Source organism: Anas platyrhynchos, chromosome 5 (genome assembly GCF_047663525.1).
Source record: "Anas platyrhynchos isolate ZD024472 breed Pekin duck chromosome 5, IASCAAS_PekinDuck_T2T, whole genome shotgun sequence".
Taxonomy (NCBI): Eukaryota; Metazoa; Chordata; class Aves; order Anseriformes; family Anatidae; genus Anas; species Anas platyrhynchos.
Genome location: NC_092591.1, coordinates 58,175,393 through 58,200,630, shown reverse-complemented (window position 1 = coordinate 58,200,630; position 25,238 = coordinate 58,175,393). Strand labels below are relative to the sequence as shown.

The 25,238-nt window shown below is 38.0% G+C and overlaps 1 protein-coding gene across 5 annotated transcripts in view; it reads left to right on the top strand.

The window, feature by feature from the left end:
* The window catches only part of IMMP1L (inner mitochondrial membrane peptidase subunit 1), a 34,041-nt gene that overhangs the window by 3,269 nt on the left and 5,534 nt on the right, over positions 1 to 25,238 (top strand). For 2 of the 5 annotated variants that reach the window (XM_027459089.3, XM_038179273.2), the window contains exons 2-5: positions 4,769 to 4,857; positions 11,275 to 11,412; positions 12,230 to 12,318; positions 13,159 to 13,285. In XM_027459089.3, the coding sequence (XP_027314890.1) occupies positions 11,308 to 11,412; positions 12,230 to 12,318; positions 13,159 to 13,285 (321 nt within the window). In that variant the 5' untranslated portion in view covers positions 4,769 to 4,857; positions 11,275 to 11,307. Of the gene's footprint in view, positions 1 to 4,768; positions 4,858 to 11,274; positions 11,413 to 12,229; positions 12,319 to 13,158; positions 13,286 to 22,092; positions 22,136 to 25,238 lie in introns of all 5 variants that reach the window. The other 3 variants (XM_038179274.2, XM_038179275.2, XR_011809822.1) reach the window with 2 other exon arrangements.

The window sequence follows — 25,238 nt, the reverse complement described above, 5'->3', positions numbered from 1 at the left end:
GGCCTGGAATGTGATGGCATTAGGCTTGATTAAAGTTTTATAGTCACCAAATCAGATTAGCGCCCGCGTCACCTGACGAGGTAGGGCCGGCAGTCATGTGGTCCTGCACCCCGCCGAGCTCACGCTGCGAGCTGAAACAAGGTAGTTTGCTTTTGAGATGTTCTTAAGTATCTAACAGCATGGGTCATGGATTATGACCGCAAAGAAGATGGCTTCATTTTCCTGATCTTTGAACTGGCTAGAATAGGATGTTTGAGAGTGCAGGATCTTCAGGGCATGAGCCAACAACTGGAAAGAATGTTTAATCCTGGAAGTTCTGGCGCTGAAAGACCTGGGGTTTTTCAGTGTGAAAAAAGCTTAAAAACTACTTACCCAATCCTTCCCTGGAAAACGCGAGGATTAGCGGGAGAGTTTAAGACATACCAATCGTGTGATATTGTATAAAACATGATATGATTTTCTTCGGAAAGCCTCTAGATGTTTTCTCGGTGCCTCTGTGGGTTTTATTTACTGAACAACTGTGATAAAAATTGGAACCTGTGTCGAACGTAAGCAGTTCTTTTAAACTGGGAGTACATAAATCAGGCAACGTGAATCCAAGCAGTATGGTTGACTCTATGCTATGTGCTGAGGACAACGGTTTAATAAATGTAGATCGTTAAAAAGTTATTACTGAAATGACCATTGTAATTTCTGTGCAGATATTAAATATGTTCCCATAATTCCAGAATATAAAAGTATACAGTATAGAATTACTGAAGGTTGCAGAACGGTTGTAGTGAAGATGAGCTTTAAGTTGAGTGTGCTGTCTTAATAAGCATCGTACAAATCAGTCATGTATTTCACAGGGATTAGTTTACCACTGTTTATTTTAAAAAGATGAATTCACATTTATTTCAAGCAATCATGATAATTTAAAAATAGATCTAAAGTAGGACTAAAAGCAATGGAAAAAATAGCCAGCTAGAGGAGGAGTATTATTTGCATCGTGGTTTCTGATATTCTATGATGTTTTTCACGCTGGGTTCCACGTCCATTTAAAGCTTACTTCAGGATTAAAATCTAGAATTTGAGAGAGTGATTCTAACCTTTTCCAAAGCTTAACATCCACAACTATTTCATAGAGCATACAGATGACTGCCCTGAAAGAGTAAAACTTTTTGTTGCTTCAGCATATCAGTGGATAAGGTGAAGTTTGTGTTTCAACTAGAAAAATGTAATTTAAATTCTTTGATATTTTCAAGTCTTTGTTTTTGATTTCCAGCTGTATCTGGCTGTGCATATTTGATTAAGCAGGTGTTTCTAAAGCCAGGCAAATAATGTAGGCCATGATGTTTTATGGGAAGGAAAAGTAAAATAGCTGTGATTTTTAAATATATAATATTTATTAATACAGTTCATGCGAAAATACAGAATGTATCATATGTGTTTTTAGATTCCAAGATTGACTGAATGTCTAAAAAAAAAAATGTGTGTTGCTGACATTATAGTTTCTATTAGCATCTTTTCCTAAAGCTGCTGTTAAAAGGTTAAAAATTGTCCCCTTTTGAACTTTGGAAAAGCATTACATTTTCTGCCAAGGCTCTTAGTCTTCCAGTGCACTATTCCACAGCACTGTGCAATTTCTCTTAAAATTCTCCAGTACCAGCAGCTGCGGGAATGCAGGCGGTGCTTGCTCCTCGCCTACAGGGTGGGCCTTTAAAAGAGGTGCTCTCTTTCGGTTTAGCTTTCCCCATCATCTCTGTCCCCATTATCTCTGCACCATTGTGAAACCCGAATCCCATGAATGTTGTGGCAAAGCACTTGAGGCTTGTCCGTGCTTAGAAAAGATTGACCCGATCCCCTTCAGGATTTGAAATTGCTCGAGTTGCTCGTCTCTGCTTGCTGGGATATTCTTAAAGGTGTTTTTGTACGGAGGACTTTCCCTCTTTTCTGCTATTGCCCCAAACCAACCAGTAATGTTCCGACAAGTACTTCTGTAGTACTTTCTGGATATAAAAGTTAACAAAATCCACGTCGTGAGTCTTGTAATTGTGCTGCCCCACCTGCCCGACCTCCCCTCTTGTGTAAAGGAAATGTAATTGAGGAGTTTTCGTATACTTAGAAGTAACTTTTGGCTGCTCTGCTGCAGGATAGGATCTGTATTGCTGACTTCTTCTCCGATTAGCTTCAGCAACAGGCTCTGACTTCCACTGAAGCGGTGCCAGGCATGCTAGCTGTGACTCAGGAAGTTTCTACATTGGAGTAGGAACTGACAGTCGATTGGAAAGGAATCTCAAAAACTTGATCGCAAAGACAAGAATCTTTGCCAACGTGCTTACATGAAAGGATGTCACTTCTTGGCAGGCCAGACAAAGTCACAGCCTAAGCTTGCCAGCGTGGTGGCCAGCGATGTGTTCTGGGCACTGAGGGTTCGCTAGCTCCTCCAGACAGGTAGGTTAATGCCGGCTGGGGTATTCAGCCACTGCTGCTCTGGAAGTAACCTGAGGTGGTGTAGTGTTCCCTAATGAGCAGTTTTACTGCCCTTATTGCTCATTCTGTCTGAAATTTATGAACTACTCCATCCTTAGCCTGGTAATGACATGCAGAAGAGCAGTGGTTGAACTGAAATGCCTACTGGCGTGTTACAAGGAGCTAGATAAAGCAATTTGTTTGTTGCTACGAACAGCGATGGAGTCACTGACCCAGTGCAGGATTATGCTGGTTCTGGCTTTCCCACCCAGTGACGCCGGCCAACTCCATCAGGAAGGAATCAGGCAGGACCACAACCGGCAGGCTTCACTGAGGACAAGCTGGAAGTAGGACTATACAGTCATGCACAATGCTGTATTTTAAATGGGAAAGGGTAAAGGCTGTGGTTGCTGGTATGAAAGTACGCTTCTCTGATTGTTTCAAGGTCTTCTCTGGTTTCGTATTAGAAACATGTGTAATCTCATTGCCTTGGGGGACTCTGTTCCGGAGGAAGCAATTTACCTGGGTCTTAAAACATACAAGCACTTGATTCAAAGATCTCCCAGCTCCCTTGTTTTCAGTCAGCCTGTTTTAGAGCTGTCTCTGTGTCCCACGTTGAAAGAAGAAAGGTAATTGACCTTCCTTTAAGTACACTTTAATGTTTCTGGGAAAACGGTTATGCACTTTTTGAGCTGTGTGTCTCCATTATTTCTTTGTATCAGCCGTGCTTCCATTGGTCCCAGAAGTGTGAAGCAGCCCCTTGGTCTTGATATTTTTACACTATTGCCAAGTTACAGGGCCTTTTTTTTTTTTTTTTTTTTTTTTTGGCCAGAATGTTTAACATTTCTGGTATAAAAGACCTAAAATTCAAAACCATTAAAGTCCGGGAAGATTATTGGTTATTTTAGCACGTACACAGTAATTGTGAAAGGAGCTATATGAGCAGTCCCTGGGTTTCCGTTTAGAAGTGCAGTGTGTCATGAAGAAAAGGGTAATGTGAACTGTGTGCTTATTGTGTGGCCACTTCTTAAAAACTCAGAAATTGTGTTTGAGAAGGCATTTTGGATGAGGAGGTGTGAGATTAGTGAGGTTATTCAATGATTATTTCTGTTTTATTTTCCATTTTACAAATATCCACGTCCTCACTTGAAATTTGGATTTCTGGTAGTTATCTGTGATAAAATAAGGCACACGGGCCTTCTTTGGTAACCTTTTTGCTCTCTGTGATAGTGCAGTTTGGGGGCCTGGAGTGGGCTCAGCGCCTTGCAGGTACTCAGCACCTTAGCATATGATCATCTGCTAAATTTGAGAAAGGTGCCTCCACGTATTTGATTCACTTATTGTGTCAGCTCTACTTTAAACCTTCGAATTAAATAATAGTTTATGCTGGCTTTTTATTTTAGTTCATGCGTTTGAAACCTGGAACTCAGATAAAAAGATAGTTTCGGAATAAATTCAGTATATTATTTCTGAGTGGAGCAACACATTAGCATTGAGTTCACAATAGATCATATCGCTTTTATTCCGTCTTACAAGCTTAGCAGCACAAACAGAATAATCAACATATTATTTGGCTGTCATCTGCTGAACAGAAACCAGAGATCACAAGGAGGTTTTCCCTAGCTGCAGTGATGGCCTTTTTGTTCCAAGCCCCCATCTGGGAGGGCCATGGTGTGTTATCATATGGAACGCGGGGTTTTCTGTAATCTCCTTAGCTGCACTGCAGTTTGAATCTTCATTCCATGTTTGTGTAATTTATAATTTTAATGAGACCATGGCTCTTGTGGGCTTTGAAATATATTAAAAGCTCTTTTGTGCATATGCTTTTGTTCTTGCTTAATAGGCTCAGTGTATTTAAAACTGATGAATTTTTATTCATGGATTTGGATGTCTGGGGATTAACTTAGACTGAATATCATTGCACTCATCTATTGATGCTTGCAACTTTTTTTTAATACTTGTATCTGTAAGAGGAGAACAACTTACGAAACTTGTGTTTTATATAAAACGGCTCAGAAACAGCTCAGAATTTTATAGCAGTGATAAAAAGTACCGATTAAAATTTATTTTCACCGCATAAACTCACATGCAATCCAGTTTGTATTGTGAAGAGTAGGAAGTTGAATCCATACACGTGTATTTTGGACCTCTTCTCTAAAAAGCAACTTAGGAAAGCCATCAAAATTTTTGTAGAGTAATAGCAGCATTTGATTTGCAGTTTTTTTTCTGTTCAGGTAATTTGAAAATGTAAATACTAAGCTCATTGTTGTCTGTGTTTCTTTTCTCCTGTCTTTTAACTTTTTTTTTTTTAATGCAGAGTTTGCACATTTCATTAGAAGGCGATGCTCATAACTGGGGAGTGTTGATGAAGAGATCCAGAGATTGTTGCTGTTATATTTTCTGATGGTGCCGAAACTTTTTTTTTTCTTATGCACTTTTTGAATGTTTAATGATTCACTGTTTATGTTAAGATCCCATGCTGTGTGATTTCTGTGTAACTAATACTGTGGAGTGCTCTTCAGCAGTAACACACTAATCTGAGACTAACGGTGGGGATAAGACTAAGACACCTTGTAAACAGTTTTCGTGGTGGTGTATGTAAATAGGCTGCTTTATGTGAATGGTTTTATTGCTTGTTTGTGGTGTTTTTACCAATAAGCAATCCTGTTTGTAATGGCAGATATCTTAAGTAAACAGTCTTTTTATTTGTTAGCGCACAGGGAAATTAATTACTCCACTGCTTTGAATGGTGTTTCCAAAAATACCTGTGTGTGCTTAGAGGTGTGTCAGCAGTGGGAAGTGCATGGGACGTGTGAGCCATGGATGCTGCAGGTTTCTGTAGGGTCATAGTTCAGGTACCCAATGTGAAAATGGGACTTGGGACTCGTTGTCCTAGTTAATGAACACACATTTTACACACTTACTCTACATGTGCAGGAATATTTCAAGAAGGTAGTTTGTTTTGAAATTCAAGATAAATGAGTATAGCTCAGAATAGTTACTTGACCCTTGTGATCCAGACACTGTATTTTTCTCATTCACCAGCAAAGGGACTGTGCTGTCTGTCAGAGCTTTGGCATCTATGTCCTAACTTTGATGTTGTTACAGGAAACCGTTAAGTGAAAATTTCAGCATTCCTCTGAGGCTCAGACTTGCCACATATGACCATGCATTTGCTCAGCTGTTTGGATTTTGCTGTTCAGCAAAGATGAGTATATATGGAGTTGCAGAGAAAGGTAGAAGCCCAGGAACGCATCTGACCATTAACACACCATTCTATACAGGGTTGTGGGATTGTTAGGAGTTTCCTCCCAAAGGTAAAGAGAATCAGTGAGAACTGCTTGAAATCTCTTTTGAAAAATTGTTCATTCTCATGTAGGTAGTCTCTAGTTGAGGCTAGATCCACACCAGAGGATTGCGTTATGTGAATTGCTGTTTACAGGATTGAGCTACTTGTCAGCTTGAGAACAGCAGATGAAGGAGCACTTGTTGGAGACAAACTGTCAGTGCCTAGTAGAGATATTCTGGAAGGATTATTTTTCCACATTATCACCCAAGTTTTTTCAAATTTGCCAGACTGTATCTAGTGCATCTTCTAGAGGAAAACAACAGCTAGAAATACAAGTCAACTTCTCCTTGGCCCCATGCACAGAAAGATCATTTGAAAATGGTTCCTTTTTTTCCTTTAGGTGTTCAGAATCCTTAGATGAGTATAATTAACATATTTAAAATACATATATTAACATATTTAAAAATTCTCAGTAAACGTGGCATACACCTTTCACTCTTCCAGCACATATTACATTAATTTCATGAAGAGGTTTTAAAAATAGTTAAATTTATGTTAATGCAAGCTCCAACAAAAATATTTCAGTAGCCCAATCATCATATGTTCTTTCTTGCTTTGGGGCTTTTGGAATTTTTTAGTAATAGTCGCAAGGTAACCTTTTGGGAAAAACATGGTGCAAGTTATAGGATTACATTGTGAGAAGAAAGATGTCTGGTGGGTAGGGGAGAATGCCATAGTTGTGTTTCTATTAGCTGAGGAAAATCTGATCAATTGTCGCTAAATATTCTGTGAAAATTCAGAATTTAGTATTATATAAATCAAGTGTGACTGGAAATGTTTTATTACGGTGAAAAAAATCTAATTGGCATCAAGTCCAATAATTTGTTTAGCCACATTTTCATTGGCTATGCCTTTGATCTTCCTGTATTTAAAATTTTGGCACCGCGTGCTAAACTGTGCCATCAGTTATCTGGAAATGATAAATCCACTGATTGGGTTTCCTAATTTTATTATGTACACAGTTAATTGTAATCCAAGATTACAGCAAACAAGATGTTAATTTCTAGACAATCTACCTACATTTCACTCAGAGCGTGATTGTTACTGAAGGAAAAATACAAAGAGAATAACATTTGTGCTATCCTCACAGGAGCTGTCAATAAAAGATGTAATAGGGGATTTAGGAATCTGGAAATGGCCAACTAATTTATGTGAATCTATTTTATTTCAGCTAGAAAGACCAAGCTCTGTTTCGTCTGCGCTGCATATTGCAGAGCACAGGCTGTCTATAGAAAACCAGGCGGCTGCATATGGATAGTCCCTTGATATCATTCACTTGCTGTGTAATCTTATTATGCAAAGTTCTAATCTTCACCTAGAATGAATGCCTCTGGGTCAGAATATAGTCATATCAGGGTTTTTGAGGTCATGTTTTGTGATCCTTAGCTTATTCTTCTAAGTAGGGCTGGGATTTAAAGAGTATTCCCTAGACGCTAGCAGAGATAGACGGTAAAACCTGCTGCCTTTTTGGAAGACAAGACCAACATGAGGTCCCTGGTAGGATTAAACTTGATTTGTAGCTGTAGGATTTTTTAACAGATGTATTATTGGACAGGGAATAGGGGGCCACCAGCACAGCGAAATTGGATCACGATTGGCATTCTCAGGGAGTCCGCTGGCTGCTAAAACAGCAGCTGCATGTGGATTTGACTTCTTTCAGGTGAAGCGACTTCCAGTCATTTGGAAAGGATGGGATGAAAAGGAACCTTGGTGATAATTTTGATGTCTGCAAGATTTAGTACCAATGTAATGGGATTATCGGTAACACCTTCACTGCAGAAAAAGCCACCTGGCGCTATAACTGGCAGCAACTGCGAACTAATCCCTTCCCATCTCTTGGATGTCATTCATGAGGCTCAAAGTGATTTCTACCCTGCTAGCTGTGATTAATTTTATAAACAAACAAACAAGAAAATAAAATGACGAAAGCCTAGACGACGTAAGAAGAAGTGAACAGAAGAGTAGGAGTCAGATTTTGCATTTTGTTTGCTGCAGGAGATAAAATAGGCAGTTCTTCTCGAGCAACCAAATTGTATTCTACATGACAAATGTGTGTGCATAACTTTTTCAAATCAATGTCTATTTTCATTAGAAAAACAGTGTCTGTTTCAGTATAAAATGTTACATTGCCTACTCTGTAAGTAGTAAGTAGTACCTGGAAGTAATTACAACAGGTTTTATGTCGATAGGGCTGTGATAAGGATGTTTATACAACAGACCCATTAAGTTTTCAAGGGGCCCGTGACTTAAATCATTTGGTTTATTGTCCTTAATGGCCTCGTGTTGTATCTGGTGGAGGTGCCTGCCGACAGGACTTTGTGTTAAAATGAATTGCGGGACATGGAAAAACGTTCAGCCATTTGGCCGCTTGTGATCAATAATATGGCATTGTTTAAAGAATGTGCTGATAAATAGTTTTCAGAGGAAACAATTATATTTTACTGATACTTAAGCTAGAGCAATTGTGAGATAAATGTTCTGTGTTTATTTTTTAATAATAAACCTCTAGAGGTTGTGGGTTTTTTTGTTTGTTTGTTTGGTTTGGTTTGGTTTTGGACAGGTCTTCCTACAACCATTCACGTGTGAACTAGAAGTTGTTACTTAAAACTACACGGAGACTTTGGGGATTGTAGTTATCCTGTGGTCTGTGGAATGAACGTTACATGTCAGAAGATGGATCCTAACGTTAAAAACAAAGAAGCTCTGAAGTTATCTTATTAGTTTCAAAGAGTATCATCTAGGTATTGCATATGTGCCTTAATTGGAAATGAACTTACGTGCCTTAATTTGAAACGAGGAGTAGTAAAAGTTAAGCCTTAAAGGAATTTTTTCATCACTATCATGAACATCTGATAAACGTGAGCATTTCAAAAAGTCCCATTGTGCTGCGTATGTAAACTGGGACTGGTGAAATCCCTGTCTTCTGGATTGAGAATTTATTTTTATCCAGCTTCCCCGTTGCAGAGTCTTTGGGAGCCCATTAGGAAGAGAACGGGGAGCCAGATTTGAGACCTCTTGGCTCATTTGCTATCCTCTTGGTATCGTGGCAGCTGTAGCAGTAGGTAGCACTCACTCTTTCAGCCCCTCTGTTTCCCTGAATAATGGACAAACCCATCCCTCCGAATTCAGATTTCCTCAGAGACAACAAGAAATGTGTGCTCAGTGTAACCACGGAGGATGGATGTGCCTGTTGGACTCTGACAGGAGATCAGGTGCATGTATTTGGAATTCGAAAATGGTTTTCAGAGACATACAGAATTGGTTTGCAGTTTGGTGTGAAAAAGTACGTGTTTTGGTTACAGCCATGGAGCTGAAGTGCAGCATGGCTGTGCAGTATTTGCCTGGGAAGCAGTGCGAGGTGGCCTTTCTAGCAGGCGCTGCTGGGGAGCGTCGATGTGCTTGTCTCACAAGCCCATTGCGGTCATTGATCCGCGCCAGTTGTAAAACGCTCATCGATCTGCCGACACTCAATCTGCCTTTCACCACCCATGAAATGTTTCTGGGCTCGCAGCGCTCCTGGCCTTGAGAGCAAGGGGGTTGGTCCATACTTTTCATAGTGTGCTGGGTGGAGAAGAGCAAGTCGCTTTTTTGGGAACCCGGAGTGAAATCGTGCTGGCAGTGCCGTTAGCTTCCAGGGCAGCTGCTGCTTCTCCGAGGTGTCCGGCCGTGTGCGAGCACTTGCTAATGAAGCCCTTCAAGACTTTTTTGTTTTCTGTTATGTTTTGTGTTCCTGTGAAACTCCTCAGCTAAGATGAAGGGTGAGGAATCACAGATTGGTTCAAATACATGTATTCTGGCGATCTTGTATAAAATAAAAGCCAAGTAAATCCTTTTTGGAGCAAGGAAGTGAGCTTGGTAGAGAATGTTTTCCCCCATGAAGGCTCTTCTTTTTTCCCTATAAATAAATACTAAATGCAAAGATCAAAAACCTCTTTTGATTGCGTTCAGACAAAACTCCCATTAACTTCTAGAGAGTGCTATGGATATAAAACTATAAATGCTTTTAAATTTCCGCATTTAAATAGAGAAACATAATGAAATATAGAAGGGGAGCACTTTACTTCACTGCCAAGTAGGCCGCACAATACCTGCAGCATTTTTGGTTCCTTCTTAAGCTACTGTGTTTGTTTAGCAAGCTCTATTGACCCATCTTAGTAAATGAGTAGGAGAGAAGTTTTGTTGGGGTTTTAACTCATGGTGAAGCTGATAATGAGTTTAAGGGGGACAGATTTCTTTCAGAATGTAAAACTTGCTTCAGTTACTAAAGCACATCTTCTACTTCCTTAAAAAAAAAAAAAAAAAAAGTATATCAAAAATCTTAAATATTGGGGTAAGGAACACTTCAGCCAGATTAGTGTTGCAGTAATTTTCAATTAGTCATCAGAATTTCATTTAAATATTTGGGTACGGTTGTCAGAAGGTATTTATGGAGTCCTTTAATGTGCTACAGAACATATGCCACTGTGCTGTGTCTAAGAATAGCAGGACCCAATGCCTTAATTTTATATGTAAATGTTCTGGTAATGAAAATCTAATCAAAAGAAAACTCTGCAAAAACTACAGAACCAACAGCATCGGTTTTCTCTAGCATAAACAGTCTTACATAGGCAAGCCATTCACAACTCTATTATCTTAAATTTCGTGTAGTTCTTGAAGCCTTTTTTCATTTGAATGGCTGTCAGGTCACTTGTAAAGTCTTGGTTGGCTACTCGCTTATTCCAGTTTTCTGTCAACGTGATTGCAGTTGTGAAATAGCTTCAGGTCACTTCAGCTGGTCAGATGCTTCTCTGTTTTGCTGTTGAGTGTTCGGCTTTAAATACTGGTACTTAAAAAAAACAACAACAACAAAACCAAACACAGTGATTTTGGCTGTACTGTCTTCATGTGATTAGAACAAAGCTCACAAGTGTCACTTAATAAACATCTGAAGTCTCCAGCTGCGTGTGCTTTACAGTAGGCTGTAGTAGTCCAGGCAGGAAGGGAGCGCCCGTGCTTAAAGGTGGGATCAGAGCTTCCCAGCTTCCGTTCAGCCAAGCCTGGTGGAGGAAAGGATGTTCTCATGGCCCTTGCAGGTACCTAGACACAGGGCAGGTAAGCCTGTCTGCAAATGCCAGCAAAAGAAGTCGGGATGAGTCAGCGGAGAGTATTGTCACCACTCCCTCCCGTTGATCTCCGTAGCCTTGCAAAGTGTTTCTCATTGTGTTTACAGCAGCTTCTTCTCTGTTTGTTTGAGTGTCTAAATCTTACTAATAAGCTGGGGAGAGTGGCGATTAATCGTACACGTGGAGGTGCCAGCATTAACAGATGAATAACTTGGTGGCTTTTCATCCTTTCAGATATATCTGATTATTTTGTTGTTTTCATTCGCTGTTCTTTTAGAAATACTGTCCAGTGGTTGTTAGATGCAAAAGATAGTTTTATTAATGTCATGTTGCTTGTTGTCAAACGAATGATGTTCTTCTGTTTTGATATAGACTAGACCCAGCCAAAGGACGTAGCACTGTACCATGTTTCGCAATGCCCTAGGAAAAACCTTTCGATTTCTTGGGTATACTGTGCAATACGGCTGCATAGCGCACTGTGCCTTTGAGTACCTTGGAGGAGTTGTTGTGGTAACTTTTCATTTTCATGATCTTTAAGGGGAAATGATGTTTTCTATGAAATAAAACTATAATACTGAAACTGGTTTATGTCATAATGCCATTATTTCAGTTTGCTTCATTTTTAAAGCTTTTTCAAAGTGTGTTCAATAATTCCCTACTTTTTGTTATTGGAGACAGGTCCAGCCTTTCCTTTCTTTAAAAAAAAAAAAAAAAAAAAAGGGAAGAAAGTTACGTATTTTATGCAGTTTATTGCTTCAGGAATCACTGAAGCAAATGGGAAACAATATGAGTAAGCATTTTGCAAAGAGTATGTTCTTTCAGAAAGGCTGGAGTCACAAAATGCTACAGGAAACACTACTGTTCCCAATGCTGGGCAGGTTTCTGGATGTTTTATGCTACCCCCCTGCCTTTCCCAGGTTCTCAACCTAGCAGCTGGATTTTGGCTGAGAGCTCCTCCTGCAGCTTCTGCACTGCTTCTTGTACAGAGGCTGAAGAAGAGGGTGAGCTGGCAGAGCTCGGAGTGCTGCTTCTAAAAATTTCCTGCAGAGAAGGTGCTGAAACGTGTCCTTAGGAAATCATGGCACCTAGCGCAGTTCAGGACCAATTTTAAGCCAACCCAGAGCTCTAACAGAGTTACAAGAGCTCGGGAGGCTGTCCTCACTTTTTAAATGTATCAAATGTTCCTCCGAAGATTTCATTTTTTAAAATTGTTTGTTTTGCTTTACACGTACTATAACTTATTAGCAAGTAAATTGAAAACTCTTGTATTTTAGATAAAAGTAATTGGCAAATAGTAATTTTTTTCTCGTTTATTTTTAATTTGCAGTGTTCTGGACCTTCAATGGAACCAACAATTCAAAATTCTGATATTGTCTTTTCGGAGAACCTTAGCCGACACTTTTATTGCATTCGAAAGTACGCTTCTTTGCTGTGACTAGACTGTACATTTAGTTTGGCAGGCCTTGTCAATAGCTATGCTCTATCCATCCTTTATTTTTCACGTATTTTTCTGCTTCTGAAATGTAATTTTTCATAAATCTCTCATTGTGACTTGTCAGACCTCCTTTAGGATATAGTCCAAGTCACTTTTCCATCTTTGTCCAAAAGAAATACAGAATCCCCCTCCCCCTTCTTTCCCCTAAATCTGTTCTGTGTGAATGTAATTTCTCTAAGCAGTTTTGTTTTATAAATCAAGCTGTGGGTTTTGCTGTGCTCTGGTAGGATGTTAGAAAAGTGATCAAGTGGTGTAAGTGCAGTTTATCATTTAAATAACGATTTTAGCACAGCAGTCTCCAGGCTTTTGCCCATTTTGCTGTGGAATATTTCATTGCACAATCTAATGTATATAATCAAAGGGCAAAAGTAATATAACAGTGCCTGCAAACTCAGGCATTTGAAGTTCCACTGAAAGAAAAACATTTGGACAATGACATGTAGGAAGTTGGAATCTCTTCCATATACACTAACAACAGGATCAAGTTAAATGACTTGCATTTTATTAGAGTATTGCCAATTAAAAAGTAGTCTAAAAGTTTTGTAAGTAATGTGAATAACAAAAAGACTCTTCAAGTATGGTTGCATTCCACCTGAGTAAAACTCATTGAAGAAACCAAAATCCCAGACAAGAATTTTCTTGAGAAAGAAATGTCTTTAATATATGGGAATAATTTTGGAGTACGTGCTTTGATACATGTGTTCAGCCAAATATTCTGTAATTAGAGTTCTCTTTTGTTTGTTTCTGTTCTTCCCTCCCAGAGGAGATATTGTAATTGCGAAAAGCCCCAATGACCCCAAATCAAATATCTGTAAAAGAGTAATTGGCTTGGAAGGGGATAAAGTCTGCACAAGCAACCCTTCAGATTTCCTTAAGAGTCACAGCTATGTAAGTATTAGTTTCTTGATTTGTAAATAAATTATTACATTATAAATAGGCCTGGTAGGCTGTAAAGGATTTGCAATAGCAAAGTATCATAAGTCATACAGTATGATGTTGATAAGTTATTCTATATGTGCAGTAAAACAGAGCCTGTAAACTCTGTTTATGGCAAGCTGTCTTTCTCAGTGTCTTTTGTCTCTATAGGAATTGTATGCAGGTGTATTTTTGCTCTGGCCTTTGCTTAGGTCTTCTTCCCTGGTCATCTTCTGCAATTCCCTGCATAAAGTACTGTACAGATGACAGACCCAAGGGTTTGGTCTTAGGGCAAAACTGTGTATTAAACACTAAAAAGTGAAAATTTTGTCTCTGCAATGCCTTTGAAGATTTTGCTTTCAAAATTATTTTAGAATATCTATATTCCCAACTTGTCAAAAAAAAAAAAAAAGTAATGAGATGAAATAAAAAAGAAAAATTATTCTTAATGCTTAAAACTTTTCAGCAACTTTCTAGGCCATCACTAGAAAAATCATCAGAAATCATTATCACAGGAATATGTAGGTGTTTTCTTTTCCAAATGCATGTTTGACTATTTCCTCCATTCAGTATTTTGTGGTAGAAATACTAGGTTTTGCACAGCTGTCCATGGACTGCTCCTTGCAGCCAGCTTTTAATTTATGATGGATAAATCCTTTTTAAGAGTTTTGCTACCCTAAAGACTGCCAACTTCACCAGCATTCCTTCAGGTACGTTTGCTTCACTTCTGTCAAGTAGTTTAGAGTTGAGGTGGTGTGTACATACTGAAATCAATGGAGGAATTGTCAACATTGCAGGTAGATTTAGTCAGGACTTGGAAGCAGAAAGCAAAGACAGGATTCATACCCTGTCGTGAGGGGCTGAATTTGTTACTTCTTCATTCCAGTGTTGAGGCAGGACTCCCTCTAATCTGCCTTTCTGATAGAGTAGCAGTACCACTGGAGCTTCTATTCACATTTCTGTTGCTCATGGACAGAAAAAAGAAACTCATTCTCTGTTACATTTTGAAGGGGGGGACAGGGTGCTTTTCCATAAATCATTTCCATTTTCCGTAAATCAAACTGTGTTACTGTTTAACCATGAAAAACAAAACGCAAAACATTTCCTAGCAGAATGACCTGAAATGAAAGCGTGTATTCTTCCGTAAAAGATGCAAACTGAATTTCTCTTGAGCATCTTGTTCCTCAGTTGTCTTAGTCCTAAAAAGTCTTACAGAAGTCCAGGCAAGATTTGTACTTAACAGGATGCCACCCTTTCTGGAAACTCAGAGGTAATCAAATGAATATCCAGTGGAACAGTTTCCCCCCATAGTTTTCTTGTCTCCAATTTTAATATAAAGTGTAAAGAGAATGAGAGGAAGAGGAATGTAGGAGTCCATTTCCTGTTTTCCTGTGAATGTTTTTCATAAATGCTGATGTGTGGAAATCCAGCTAAGAAGTGATACATGTATGCCAGCTTTCTTAGTTCTTGCATCATAACTTGTAACTGGGGGGAGAAATGATCCAACTGGAAATACCTGAGTTTGTTAATGCAGGTCTGTTTCCCTCACATCCTAAATGGCTGTTGGTGAGGTAGGTCTTCCCATCTGTTCAGGAGATGCTTACTTTATGGAAGAGGGTGTTTTCAACATAGGTATCTGCACCTCATGCTCATAAGTTAGTGTATTACTCACTCAGTGATCCTGTCCTGTTGAGGGGGAGAAGTGATACGTATCCATCCGGAGGGAATTGCCTAATGAACCCCCCTGGTTTAGGGCCTCACAGTGCTATGCACTTTGAATTCAAACACAAAGTTCTTCAAAGCAAATAGCAGCCGCAGTTGCACAGAGAACTTGTGCTTTGTTTTGTTGATACTTCTTTGAGAAGAATTAATCTGAGTCAGGTTTTTGAAAAAAAAAAAAAAAAGATTGTAGAAACTCTGAGGAAAGGTTTTGGCTGGATCCCATATGGCCAGAAGCGCTGCCTGGGGTGTCTAGCTGTCAGAGAAATTCAGGCACACTTTAAGTGAGCAGACCAGAAATTGTCATGAGTTTTGTTGTTTGTATTAGGCTACTAATTGCTTCTTTTAATGAGAAATCTCTGAGTGATACTTGAATGTACTAAATCAAAAACGTGTAAGGTCAGAGAATTGTTTGTTATTATTACAGTGAACTGCTTAGCTTTTCCTGACTAACTTGTCTCTTGTTTTGCAGAGTGATAGTGAATAGAGGCTGACGTGTTTGCAAACATTACAGTAAATACAGAGTATCAGATGTCAGAAATATTACTGAGTTAGGCAGTTCTTACCTCTGATTTGTCCTTAGCTGGTGTTTGTCAACCAATAGGTATTACAATAGGTATTATAACACAAACCTTCCAAACTGTAATAACAATGAGAAACAAAATATCCCATGTAAGTTGAATAAGTTGTTTTGAAAAAGGGTATTTCAGTAGAACAGAAATGCAATATAGCAGTGGCAGTTATGTGAAAATCTTTATGATGGTTCACTGCTATGCTTGGCCAAAGCAATATGTCATACGAAGACAAACATTTTTGCCAGATTGAACTATGTGTAAGGACGTACCAAAAATTTGTCTCTGACGTACTTGTTGTTGGGTTACAAAGAGATGGAACTATGTATACATTAAGCATGTGTTTAGATTAAAATTCAAGTAAATAGGGAGTATATGATACTTTATATGTTAGAAGTTGGTGCTTATCCACAGGATAATAATGGGAGAAATCTTGTATTTACAGGAAAAGTAGAATAAGATTCCTTTTTTTGATTGTGCTGTTAGACAGTTACAAATTTAAGAAATGTATTTTTCATTGCCCTTTTACTGATATTTGGTATGGAGTATAAGAGTTAGACTAGTATTTTTTCCTTGGTTCTTCTGGGATTTTGTGCTCCATGCTGGTGTTTATAGATATCAAGTGTATTTACCATAATGAACATTTAAGAATGCGTAACGTATTTTTACTGGATCAGAAGAAATGTGATACAAACCCAAAAGTTAAAAAGGTAGACAACTAATTTTTAGTAACATGGTGTTCAAACCTGATTTCAATCATTTAAAAATCTCTGTGCTGATTTATTCATTTAATTATTAAATTTAAATAATGTGGGTTAGTAAGCAAATTATTCAATCACAGTACAACCCTGAAATGGTCTTAAATTCTTTTTGTAAGGTTCATATTCATATTTGTTTTTTTATTTCCTGTTTTTAAGTCTAATCCAGACTCAGGTTTATAATTCAGATCAAGTATCCTATTGTTATATTTGAATTTGTTTTAATGCCATTTACTTTAGCTTTAATTTCTTTAGTACCATATGTTCTTGTGCTGTAGCTCCTATTTACAAATAGAAAAAGTGAGGGGTTAATCATCAGATTAAAACAGCTTGTATGTCATAAACCACCAATATGCTAAGCCTTTGTGTCACTTAAACAAAAGTAGTACCTAATAATGTCACTTAATACAGCTAGGGTCTGTAAATAAGGAACTGCCTTTTGCAAGTCATAGCGATAAAAAGCTGAGATACAAATCCATATCTCAGCAACACTCTGCTGGTAATCAATCACAACACACCACTAATGCTGTGAGACTAGCTGATGTGGGGGAAGTGTGTTTACCTTGTGCTAAAATGAGGTTCATTGCGGAGATGGCATCTCCTCATCCTGTGGTTAACTCTAGAGCTAACATAATTCTGAAGATAATGCATCTTACTATGTTTGCAGACCACAGAAGTGGTCTTACACAGTGCTATTAACTCTTACACAGTCCTTGTCAGATGCTGTAAGGATATTACATGGGTACTGAGAATAACGTAATGTTAATGTAAACAACGCTATATTAATCACTGCACAGCACTACAGAATTTGGGTGCACAACTTAAGACACTGAAGAGTAAATATCCTAAATAGCAATTAAAAAAATGGATTTCTCAAAACACTGGTTCTTTTTTCTTTGTCCTTAGTGTCTTAATAGCTAGTTTATACTCATGGTTTAGTACGTCAGTAATCTAAGTTGTAATAGTTGCTGGCTTGGAGAATGGAAACATCCTGCTTCCCTCCTGTCCCGTCCCTCTTCTACTTCTAGCATGCTAGAGGCGTAACGTATTCTAGGGGCTGGGGAGAAAGTTACACTGTAAATTAAGCAGCAGTTATGCTAAACATCTGCTGGGAAAGGAGAGCCAATTTGCTTCGTTTGCAGCTTTGTTCAGTTGCAGATCCCTCCACATCCCAAGTACAGGGAGTTCATGACTAGAGCTAATCTCAAACCGGAGAAGTAATTTTAATTAAAATATAGACTTGTCACAACTAAATCATTGAGGGGAAAAGAAACTCAAAGAACACTATCAATTCCTTCACCATATTTCCACGTTTTCTTCTCAAGTGGGTGGGTGTTTACCCCTGAAGTTTTGTTTTTGCTGTCTCAAGAACATAGGTGCCTCTGATTTGACCCAGCGATGTAGCTCAGGCAGAGACCAGCAGTAACAGGCTCAGCATAAATGCTGCTCATGGATGAGTCCCTGCTGAGATATCTTAGATCTCTTCCTTCCCCACGGTGTGACCCGAGATGAGACAGCTGCACCTGCACCCCATCAGCTGCTCTGGAGGGCAGGCAGCCACGCCAGGGCAGGGGAAGGGCATTGCTTGGGACCTGGACACTTAGCCAATTCAGCCAGTCCATTCCTCAAGGAAAACCATAAAAAAAGATCTCCGTGGCGCTGATTCAAGGCAAGGTTGTTTCAAGATCACCGATTTCTGAATTTGCCACACTAGGTGCTTTCTTCTGTGGTATACTATCTTTGCTCTACTGCTCATGTCAGTTGGAAGCCACAAGACTTTCCAATTCCATTACTCCTCTCATCCAAGTCTAGTAATAACGTCTTAGACACTGTTCAGTATGATGAGACCAGCTAACCAAGGTCTCACTGTAGATTTTGAGGACAAGTCTGCCTATACCATGTCCGTGTCTGAGTGTTTTGTGTTGCAAACAGTAAGTTCCAGTTGGTGTCTGAACCAGTAGGTTTTTTGTTCTCAACTCTACACTGTAGGGTAGCCCTGTTATGTCATCTGGTTCCCAGAGAAGAAAACAATCAATTCCTTCTTAATGATTATAGTGTAAAAAATCTATGCAAACCAGTAAGTAAATAAGTAATCTTTGCTGTGTATGTAATCATGTTTTTTCCAAAATATCAAACTTCTGTGAATCAAGAAAGCTAACAGTAGTCTGGACTGATGAATCATGGAAATATTTTGATTTTTTTTCTCAGGAGTTCCTAAATGTGGTTAGATTTGTTCTGGAAAGTGTTGGCCTATGAACAGGCAATAAAACCCATAATTTCCTAACTCTAGTGGACTAAAAGCTTAGGAAATCTTTCACTATTAAAATGATTTTGGTTTCAAAAGAGAACCATTGTTTTAAAGCAAAGAGAGAGGTTGTGAAAATAGACCTGAGTATCTGTAAAGTCTGGATGTTTTTTTGACTCTTTTTTTGACTGCTTACAACTTTTACTAATCTTAAGTAAGACGTAGTAATATTTTTTAAAAAGCAATGATGGTTTATAATTTACATTTTAATTCGCAGCAGCCAATCTATAAAGATTAGATATTTAGTTTTTCAGGCTGATTTGGATCAGCATATTTAACAATAAGCCCTGCGTCCAAATATGCAATGAGAATATTTATGGAGATAAAGCAAACAATACATGTAAGTGTTTCAATTGTCATTGAACATAATCAAAAAAGACAATATATGTTGTCTTCATTTAACTGGCACATATATTTCTGATCTGAAAATTCTGTGATCTTTCCCATAAAACAGTGAGTGCAGTAATAAAATGTTTAAGTTCCAAAATGTTAGCACAGGAATACCAGTAGCTATCTGTGCATTACATGAAGTTTAGAAGGAACAACAATGGTAAAAAATAAAATAATAAAAAAAACCAAACAAACAACAAATGCTTTGATGAATTACTCTAATAACTTCCCAAAATTTGTTTATTAAAGAACACTCAACTGGTGTGCTTGCAAGATGGAGAAAAATGTCTTTCAAATTCAAATCTAAGTTTATATACCTTTGCTTCCTGTATAAAGCTTACCTGTAGTATATGTTAACATTGCTACCATTGAAGATTGTGATTTTCATACTGGTTAATAATTTATTTCAAAACTTAAAGATGGACAAGTCTTCACATCTTTATAATTTTTCTATTAAACCTAATTGTTTTGGGTTTTAAGCAATTGTTAGTTTAGGGAATTAATTCATAATATATTTTGTCATAGTAAATTTAATTTCTGTAGAAAAACATATTAGTGTTTCATTGTTGTCATGATAATCTGGACCAAGTTCATAATATTCTCTTTTTAATATATGTGTTTAAACCAACTGAGCTAAGTACAGGATGTCTAATTCATAAGCAACTTAAACCATTCAGTAAGTAAAAGGAAAATGCTACAGGTAAGCTAATTCTGTTATATTCTTTTTAAAAGTGTTAAATTCTAGGCAATTCAGCTTTTTAGTGATACTTAGTCAGATGACATTGATTTAGGATCACCTATACTTTCTGATGTGGTTGCTACCACTTCATAGCTTTTTTGAGCACAGAAAAATGTAAAAGTGTATACTGATTTTAAAAATATTGTGCTGATTAATACTGCTGGGTTTTATATACCTGGCAGCTTTAATATAAAGAACATTTTTTATAAGTGTAGAGAAATGGTGCATTTGGATCATTAAAAAAAAAAAAAGTATCTGCTAAGCTTTAGTCACTCTTGGTTCTGAATTAATAAATAAAGGATTAAGGAGTAGTTATGTGAGACTTTAAGTATCGAGTGAGAAAACACAACTCTTGCATTTCTGTGGTATATGTTTTATCCTAAATAGATGCAATTTACTTAAATAAGGCAATTTAATCAGTATTTAGTAAATTTGTCATTTGATATTGTAGATTCTTTCATCATATTTCACTTTAATCAAGAAAGGTAACACCTGTGGTTTATTCACAAAAGCTTCTTTTGTTAAATGAACACCCGCAGGCCATGAAGCAATTACATTTGTTGCTTGTACCAAAGTGGGAGGCACTTAAATAGACCTTAGTAGGGATAGATGAGAACTTTCAGACTTTATTCTTTTGTCCAGCACTGAGATTAGTTCTTATCATAGCTCAAGAAGGAAGCCTCTGAACTGAAAAGAAAAGATGGGAATGATTTAGTTCTTCTTAACTTTAAAACTTTGATATAGCTAGAGGTGATGTGAATACCTGTGACCTTGCAAGAGTTCAAACTTCATCTGCTCCCAGCTGATTGTACACACTGACGTTCTTTGACAAACCCAGACCATTCCGAATTCCAAAAGGAGAGACTGCCAGAGATTCTCATTTAGAATTCACTTCTTTATTACAAATCTGGTTATCCATCTTTAGCACTCCCCAAAATACCCCTCCCAAACCAAAAAGGAAAACCACAAAAGCCAGAATTTCATTTAGATTTTTGTTTGTCTGTTTGTTTTGAGGCAGATAATTTAATCTCTGCTAATCTTATTTTTAGTATATTGTTATTTTGCTATCGCAGTAAACACAGTGCAGCCATCTCATCTCCTGATGCTGAAGTCGGTGAGATTACTCAAAGAACAACATTTGCTGTCATGAAAAATCACAGAAAGACTGTCCTTCATTGAGTATACCACTAAGTAAATGACAACAGCCTTGCAAATTTAGCCATGATGTAGCAGTGAATGATACTTATCTGAGCTGAAACAGAGTAAGCTACCAGTAAAAGCTGTTCTGAATGATTATTTTGCTCTTCTGGTCTATCTGCTCCTGTACTAGAGCCCTTACAGCCTTGGAAGGGAGAAGAGGCATGCGTATCACCAGCCTCTGCATTCTCATGCATATAAGCTGCACCTCAGGTAATTGGTTCTCCCTTAGAACTGTTGTTCCTTGAAAATAAATCCTCAGATAATCTGCACAAAACCAGAGGCACAGGGGTTACTGAGAGTCTGTGGAAGATCAGAGGCAGCATGTTTTTGGGTGAACCTGTGCTGTTGTGGAATTGCTGTTTGTGTAGGAGAGATACTATTTAGTTATGTGAAAATTCAGTTGTTAGGGTTGTTGGAGTTCTACTTCTCAGACCTAGCCTACATGTTAAGAAGAACTAAAATACTGCCCAGCCAAGCCAAATGCTTTTGGCAATGTTGTCTTTTCAAAAACCATTACTTTATTCACAACCTTGTGTGTACTAATGAGAACTGATTTCAGTTGTGCTTCTTAGATACAGTCATTCCCTCTATGAGAGTGGTCCATCACTTACAGATACCAAAATGCAACATCACTGTGAACTGTCAAGCAAGTGGCTTTCCTGTTGCCATAAAAAAAAATAAAAAATAAAAAATTCAATAGCAGCTTATCAGTGTACAAAACCAAAAATATGTTTTCCATAAAATTATTATTATTTTTTTTTTACACATATATCTCATTTCCAGTTACTCTGCGTAGGTAGCTTTGAGATGTTTCGTATGCAGATCCTGTTTCTACCAAGGCAGATCCTGTTTCTACCAAGGCAGATACTCAGAATTAACTTTATTCAATGTGAATAGTCCCAATGAAATCAGTGACGTGGTCCAGAAATAGCTTGGTGCATAATCCCTTGAAGGATTCTGGCTTTAGCCTTTACTTCAAAGGGGGTGTAAACAGCTATTTATTTTTTTTTTTAATTAATAATTATGGCCTGTCACCAGTATTTGGTTTAACATTTTCATGTAATTTGTGTGATTTTTACTGCTTGTCTTAATTCTAGGTTGTAGTGAAGTGCCTAGATGATGGACAAGCACTATACAAAGGTATTATACTGTATTATTTCTAGATGAATCATACATTGTGACAATACTCTTTATGACACATTTAGAGGCATAGGGTCCTTTCCATGGAGAACATAGTTACCAGAAGTGGTGAATTTCAGGATATAGGAGCATACATTATTGCATATATTCTACCTGGAACGCAAACTATGAACATTTTGTTTAGACAACAAATTCTTAGTAATTATTAGTAGTATTAGAAGTAGTGAGTGATACGCCACAGGTGGCAAAAGCATTTTTATTTTTTGTTAATGCTTTAGGAGTATGTAAGACAGATGAGAAGGGTCTGTAAATGGTTAGATTCTGTTCCATTATGAAGTCCTTAATTTCTTTCACATGGTAACAGATGAGCTTCACGTCCTGCTTATGAGTCAGGAAAAGTGAGAAAGCACGAGAACCAGTTCAGTAGAAGGGAGGCTGGTAGTGTTCTGTGTGTAAAGCAGTAACATTTTGCAAGACGTGATGTTTTCAGAAACGTGAAGCATTTGCTTCTTTGTTTCATTTAAAAAAATCTTCCTTTTGTAGTAATTCATTTTTCTCCTTTCTATGTATTTGCTGATATAGACAGTCCTTCAAAATGACAGTAGCTTGACGTGTGACTTGTAATTCTGGGAGGTGCTGGGCAGGAGACATTGCACTGGAAAGGTCAGAATGCTGCTTTATATCGCAGTGTACATCTGAAAAGCAACCCTTGTGTAGGATGTGGGCACAGTGAATGCTTCTGGTGGCCATGGTGAAGATGAATATCCAGTTGACCTAACAATTGCTGCTGGACGTTCTAAATGGGCTGTATATCACAGAATTTTTGAGGAAAACAGGAATGGCAGTACATTATCAGAAAGAGACCTCCCAAAATGTTAGCTCCCAACACACTGAAATGCATGTGCTATGCAGGTCATTTGAACCTGCATATTACTTTTTTTTTAATTGATTTCTTGTTAGTAATTTTGTTTGTAATGTTGCTTGGGTAGAATCCTTTGCCTTTTCCCTTAGATTGTTTTTAAATTACAATGGCTGATGATGCCAGCTCTGCATTTGTGGACTTAGTTTTGTTCATGCATCGCTACTACACATCCTTTAGCAGGTTTATTCTTGTAGGGGGGAAGATGTATTAGGTATTCCTTTACAGTCCAACAGTTAAAATACTTTAAAAAATGTTATGCCTCCCTTTGATGCTATAGTTCAATCTCATTGCTCTTCAGTGGGATCATAATAGTTATATTTAAAATAATATTGCATTTTATTTTTAAAAAGATCTATGCATGTATTAATTTTTCATGATGAATCTGTTTCCTACGTCAAGGCTGGCTAGGTAGCAGCAACATGGTTTCTATGTCCTGGTGTATTTTCTTTAAGGTGCATGTTAATAACAGCCCTAAATGTAGTTTTTTGATAGACTTCTGTTAGCTCTGACATGTGGGAAGTGGTACTACAGAGAACTTTGAGATGCTTGGCAGGTTGCAGCTTTTAATTAGCCATTAAAAATTAGTCAGGTTTGATTTGCATCTCCTACAGAAAAAGAGAGTTCTTGTTACACTCAGTTGAGAGGTATGAAATTACTTTGGACATCCTTATCTGAGATAAGAGGAAGAAAGGAGGAGTGCCAAGAGCCTTTCTCATTGTCCCAGGGAAGCCATCCACCAACCTGCAAGTTGGGATATAATAGCTGTAAACAGAACTTTTTGTCCTGCTAACATAGTTGGGGTCCCTTAAGGCTGCCCAATAGTGGGCAAATCAACCAAACCTTTCCAGTTCCAACACTGATACTAGGAGGGCGGCAAAAGTCATCTAGCTGAAACCAACTGGTCTTCCAAGAGAAAACTCTCCCATGCATGTGCCAGAAATTGTAGAATGGCTTGGGTTGGAAGGGACCTTAAAGATCACCCAGTCCCAAACCCCTGCCATAGGCAGGGATGCCACTCACTAGATCAGGTTGGCCGAGGCCCCATCCAACCTGGCCTTGAACACCTCCAGGAATGAGGCATCCACAGCTTCTCTGGGGAACCTGTTCCAGTGCCTCCCTACCCTTACAGTGAAGAATTGCTTCCTAATGGCTAATCTGAATTCATTCTCTGTTCATTTAAGACCATTCCCCTTGTCCTATCATTATCTACCTGAGAAAAGAGACCTTGATCCTGTTTAAATGACCCCTTTAACTACTGAAATCTGATAAGCCTACGCAGTAACAAAGGTAAAGCAGGTTTCAAAAGGGTTTAGACATATTCCTTGCCAACAGCTCCACATACAGATTCTAAAAGGAGTAGGCAGGGATGTACCCTCTGACGTGCCTAGTACACCTACCCTGGACAGCTGGGAGATGATGGACAGGCTCCCGGATGCTTTCCATGATGAGCAGTTCTTTTTGCTAGTGTTAGAGACAAACTATTGGTTCTTCACCTGGATGTTATACGTTTGCCACGGCTCAACAGAAGGACAGTTGGGTAGGTCGCCACTCTTGGTTCCTGGTCTGGTAACAGCCAGGACTACACACTACAGTGGTGTTTTTTTCTGTTTAGTCTGTTATCCTAGAATTCTGTGTAAGTAAACTACTGTATTTATGAGTCCGTGGGTCTTGTTTCTAAAATATTAATGTTTACACTGCTCAGGCTGAGTTTTGTTTGAAATCTGGGATTTATTTTATTTTTGTTTCTCTATTTTTTGTTCTGAATTTGTGGAATAGTAACCTTTCAACTCTATATTTGGTTTTAGAAAAAATGTATATTGCCTTAGAGTCCATGTTAAGTGTTACCTAGATTGAGAGTATGTTACTACTTGCATTTTTTGGCCTGCTTTAGAATTTTCCAAACAAAAACAGACTAGAAGGACAATTACTAAACATTTTACTTGATAACCTGTAAGAGGTTATCTATATATTTTTTTCTTCAGTCAAAAGTGTCATATATTCCAAGCAGAAATCTTAAGATACACAGTAGCAACTTTTTCACTTAAAAAAGCTTTGCACTCTTATTTAACTAATACAGCCACGTTGCTATTCCTCATTTTGTCAGTGATTTAGTCAGTGAGTGCCATGAATCTATGGTATGTAATATAGTTAATGCATAATATATATAGGTAATGAAAGGTC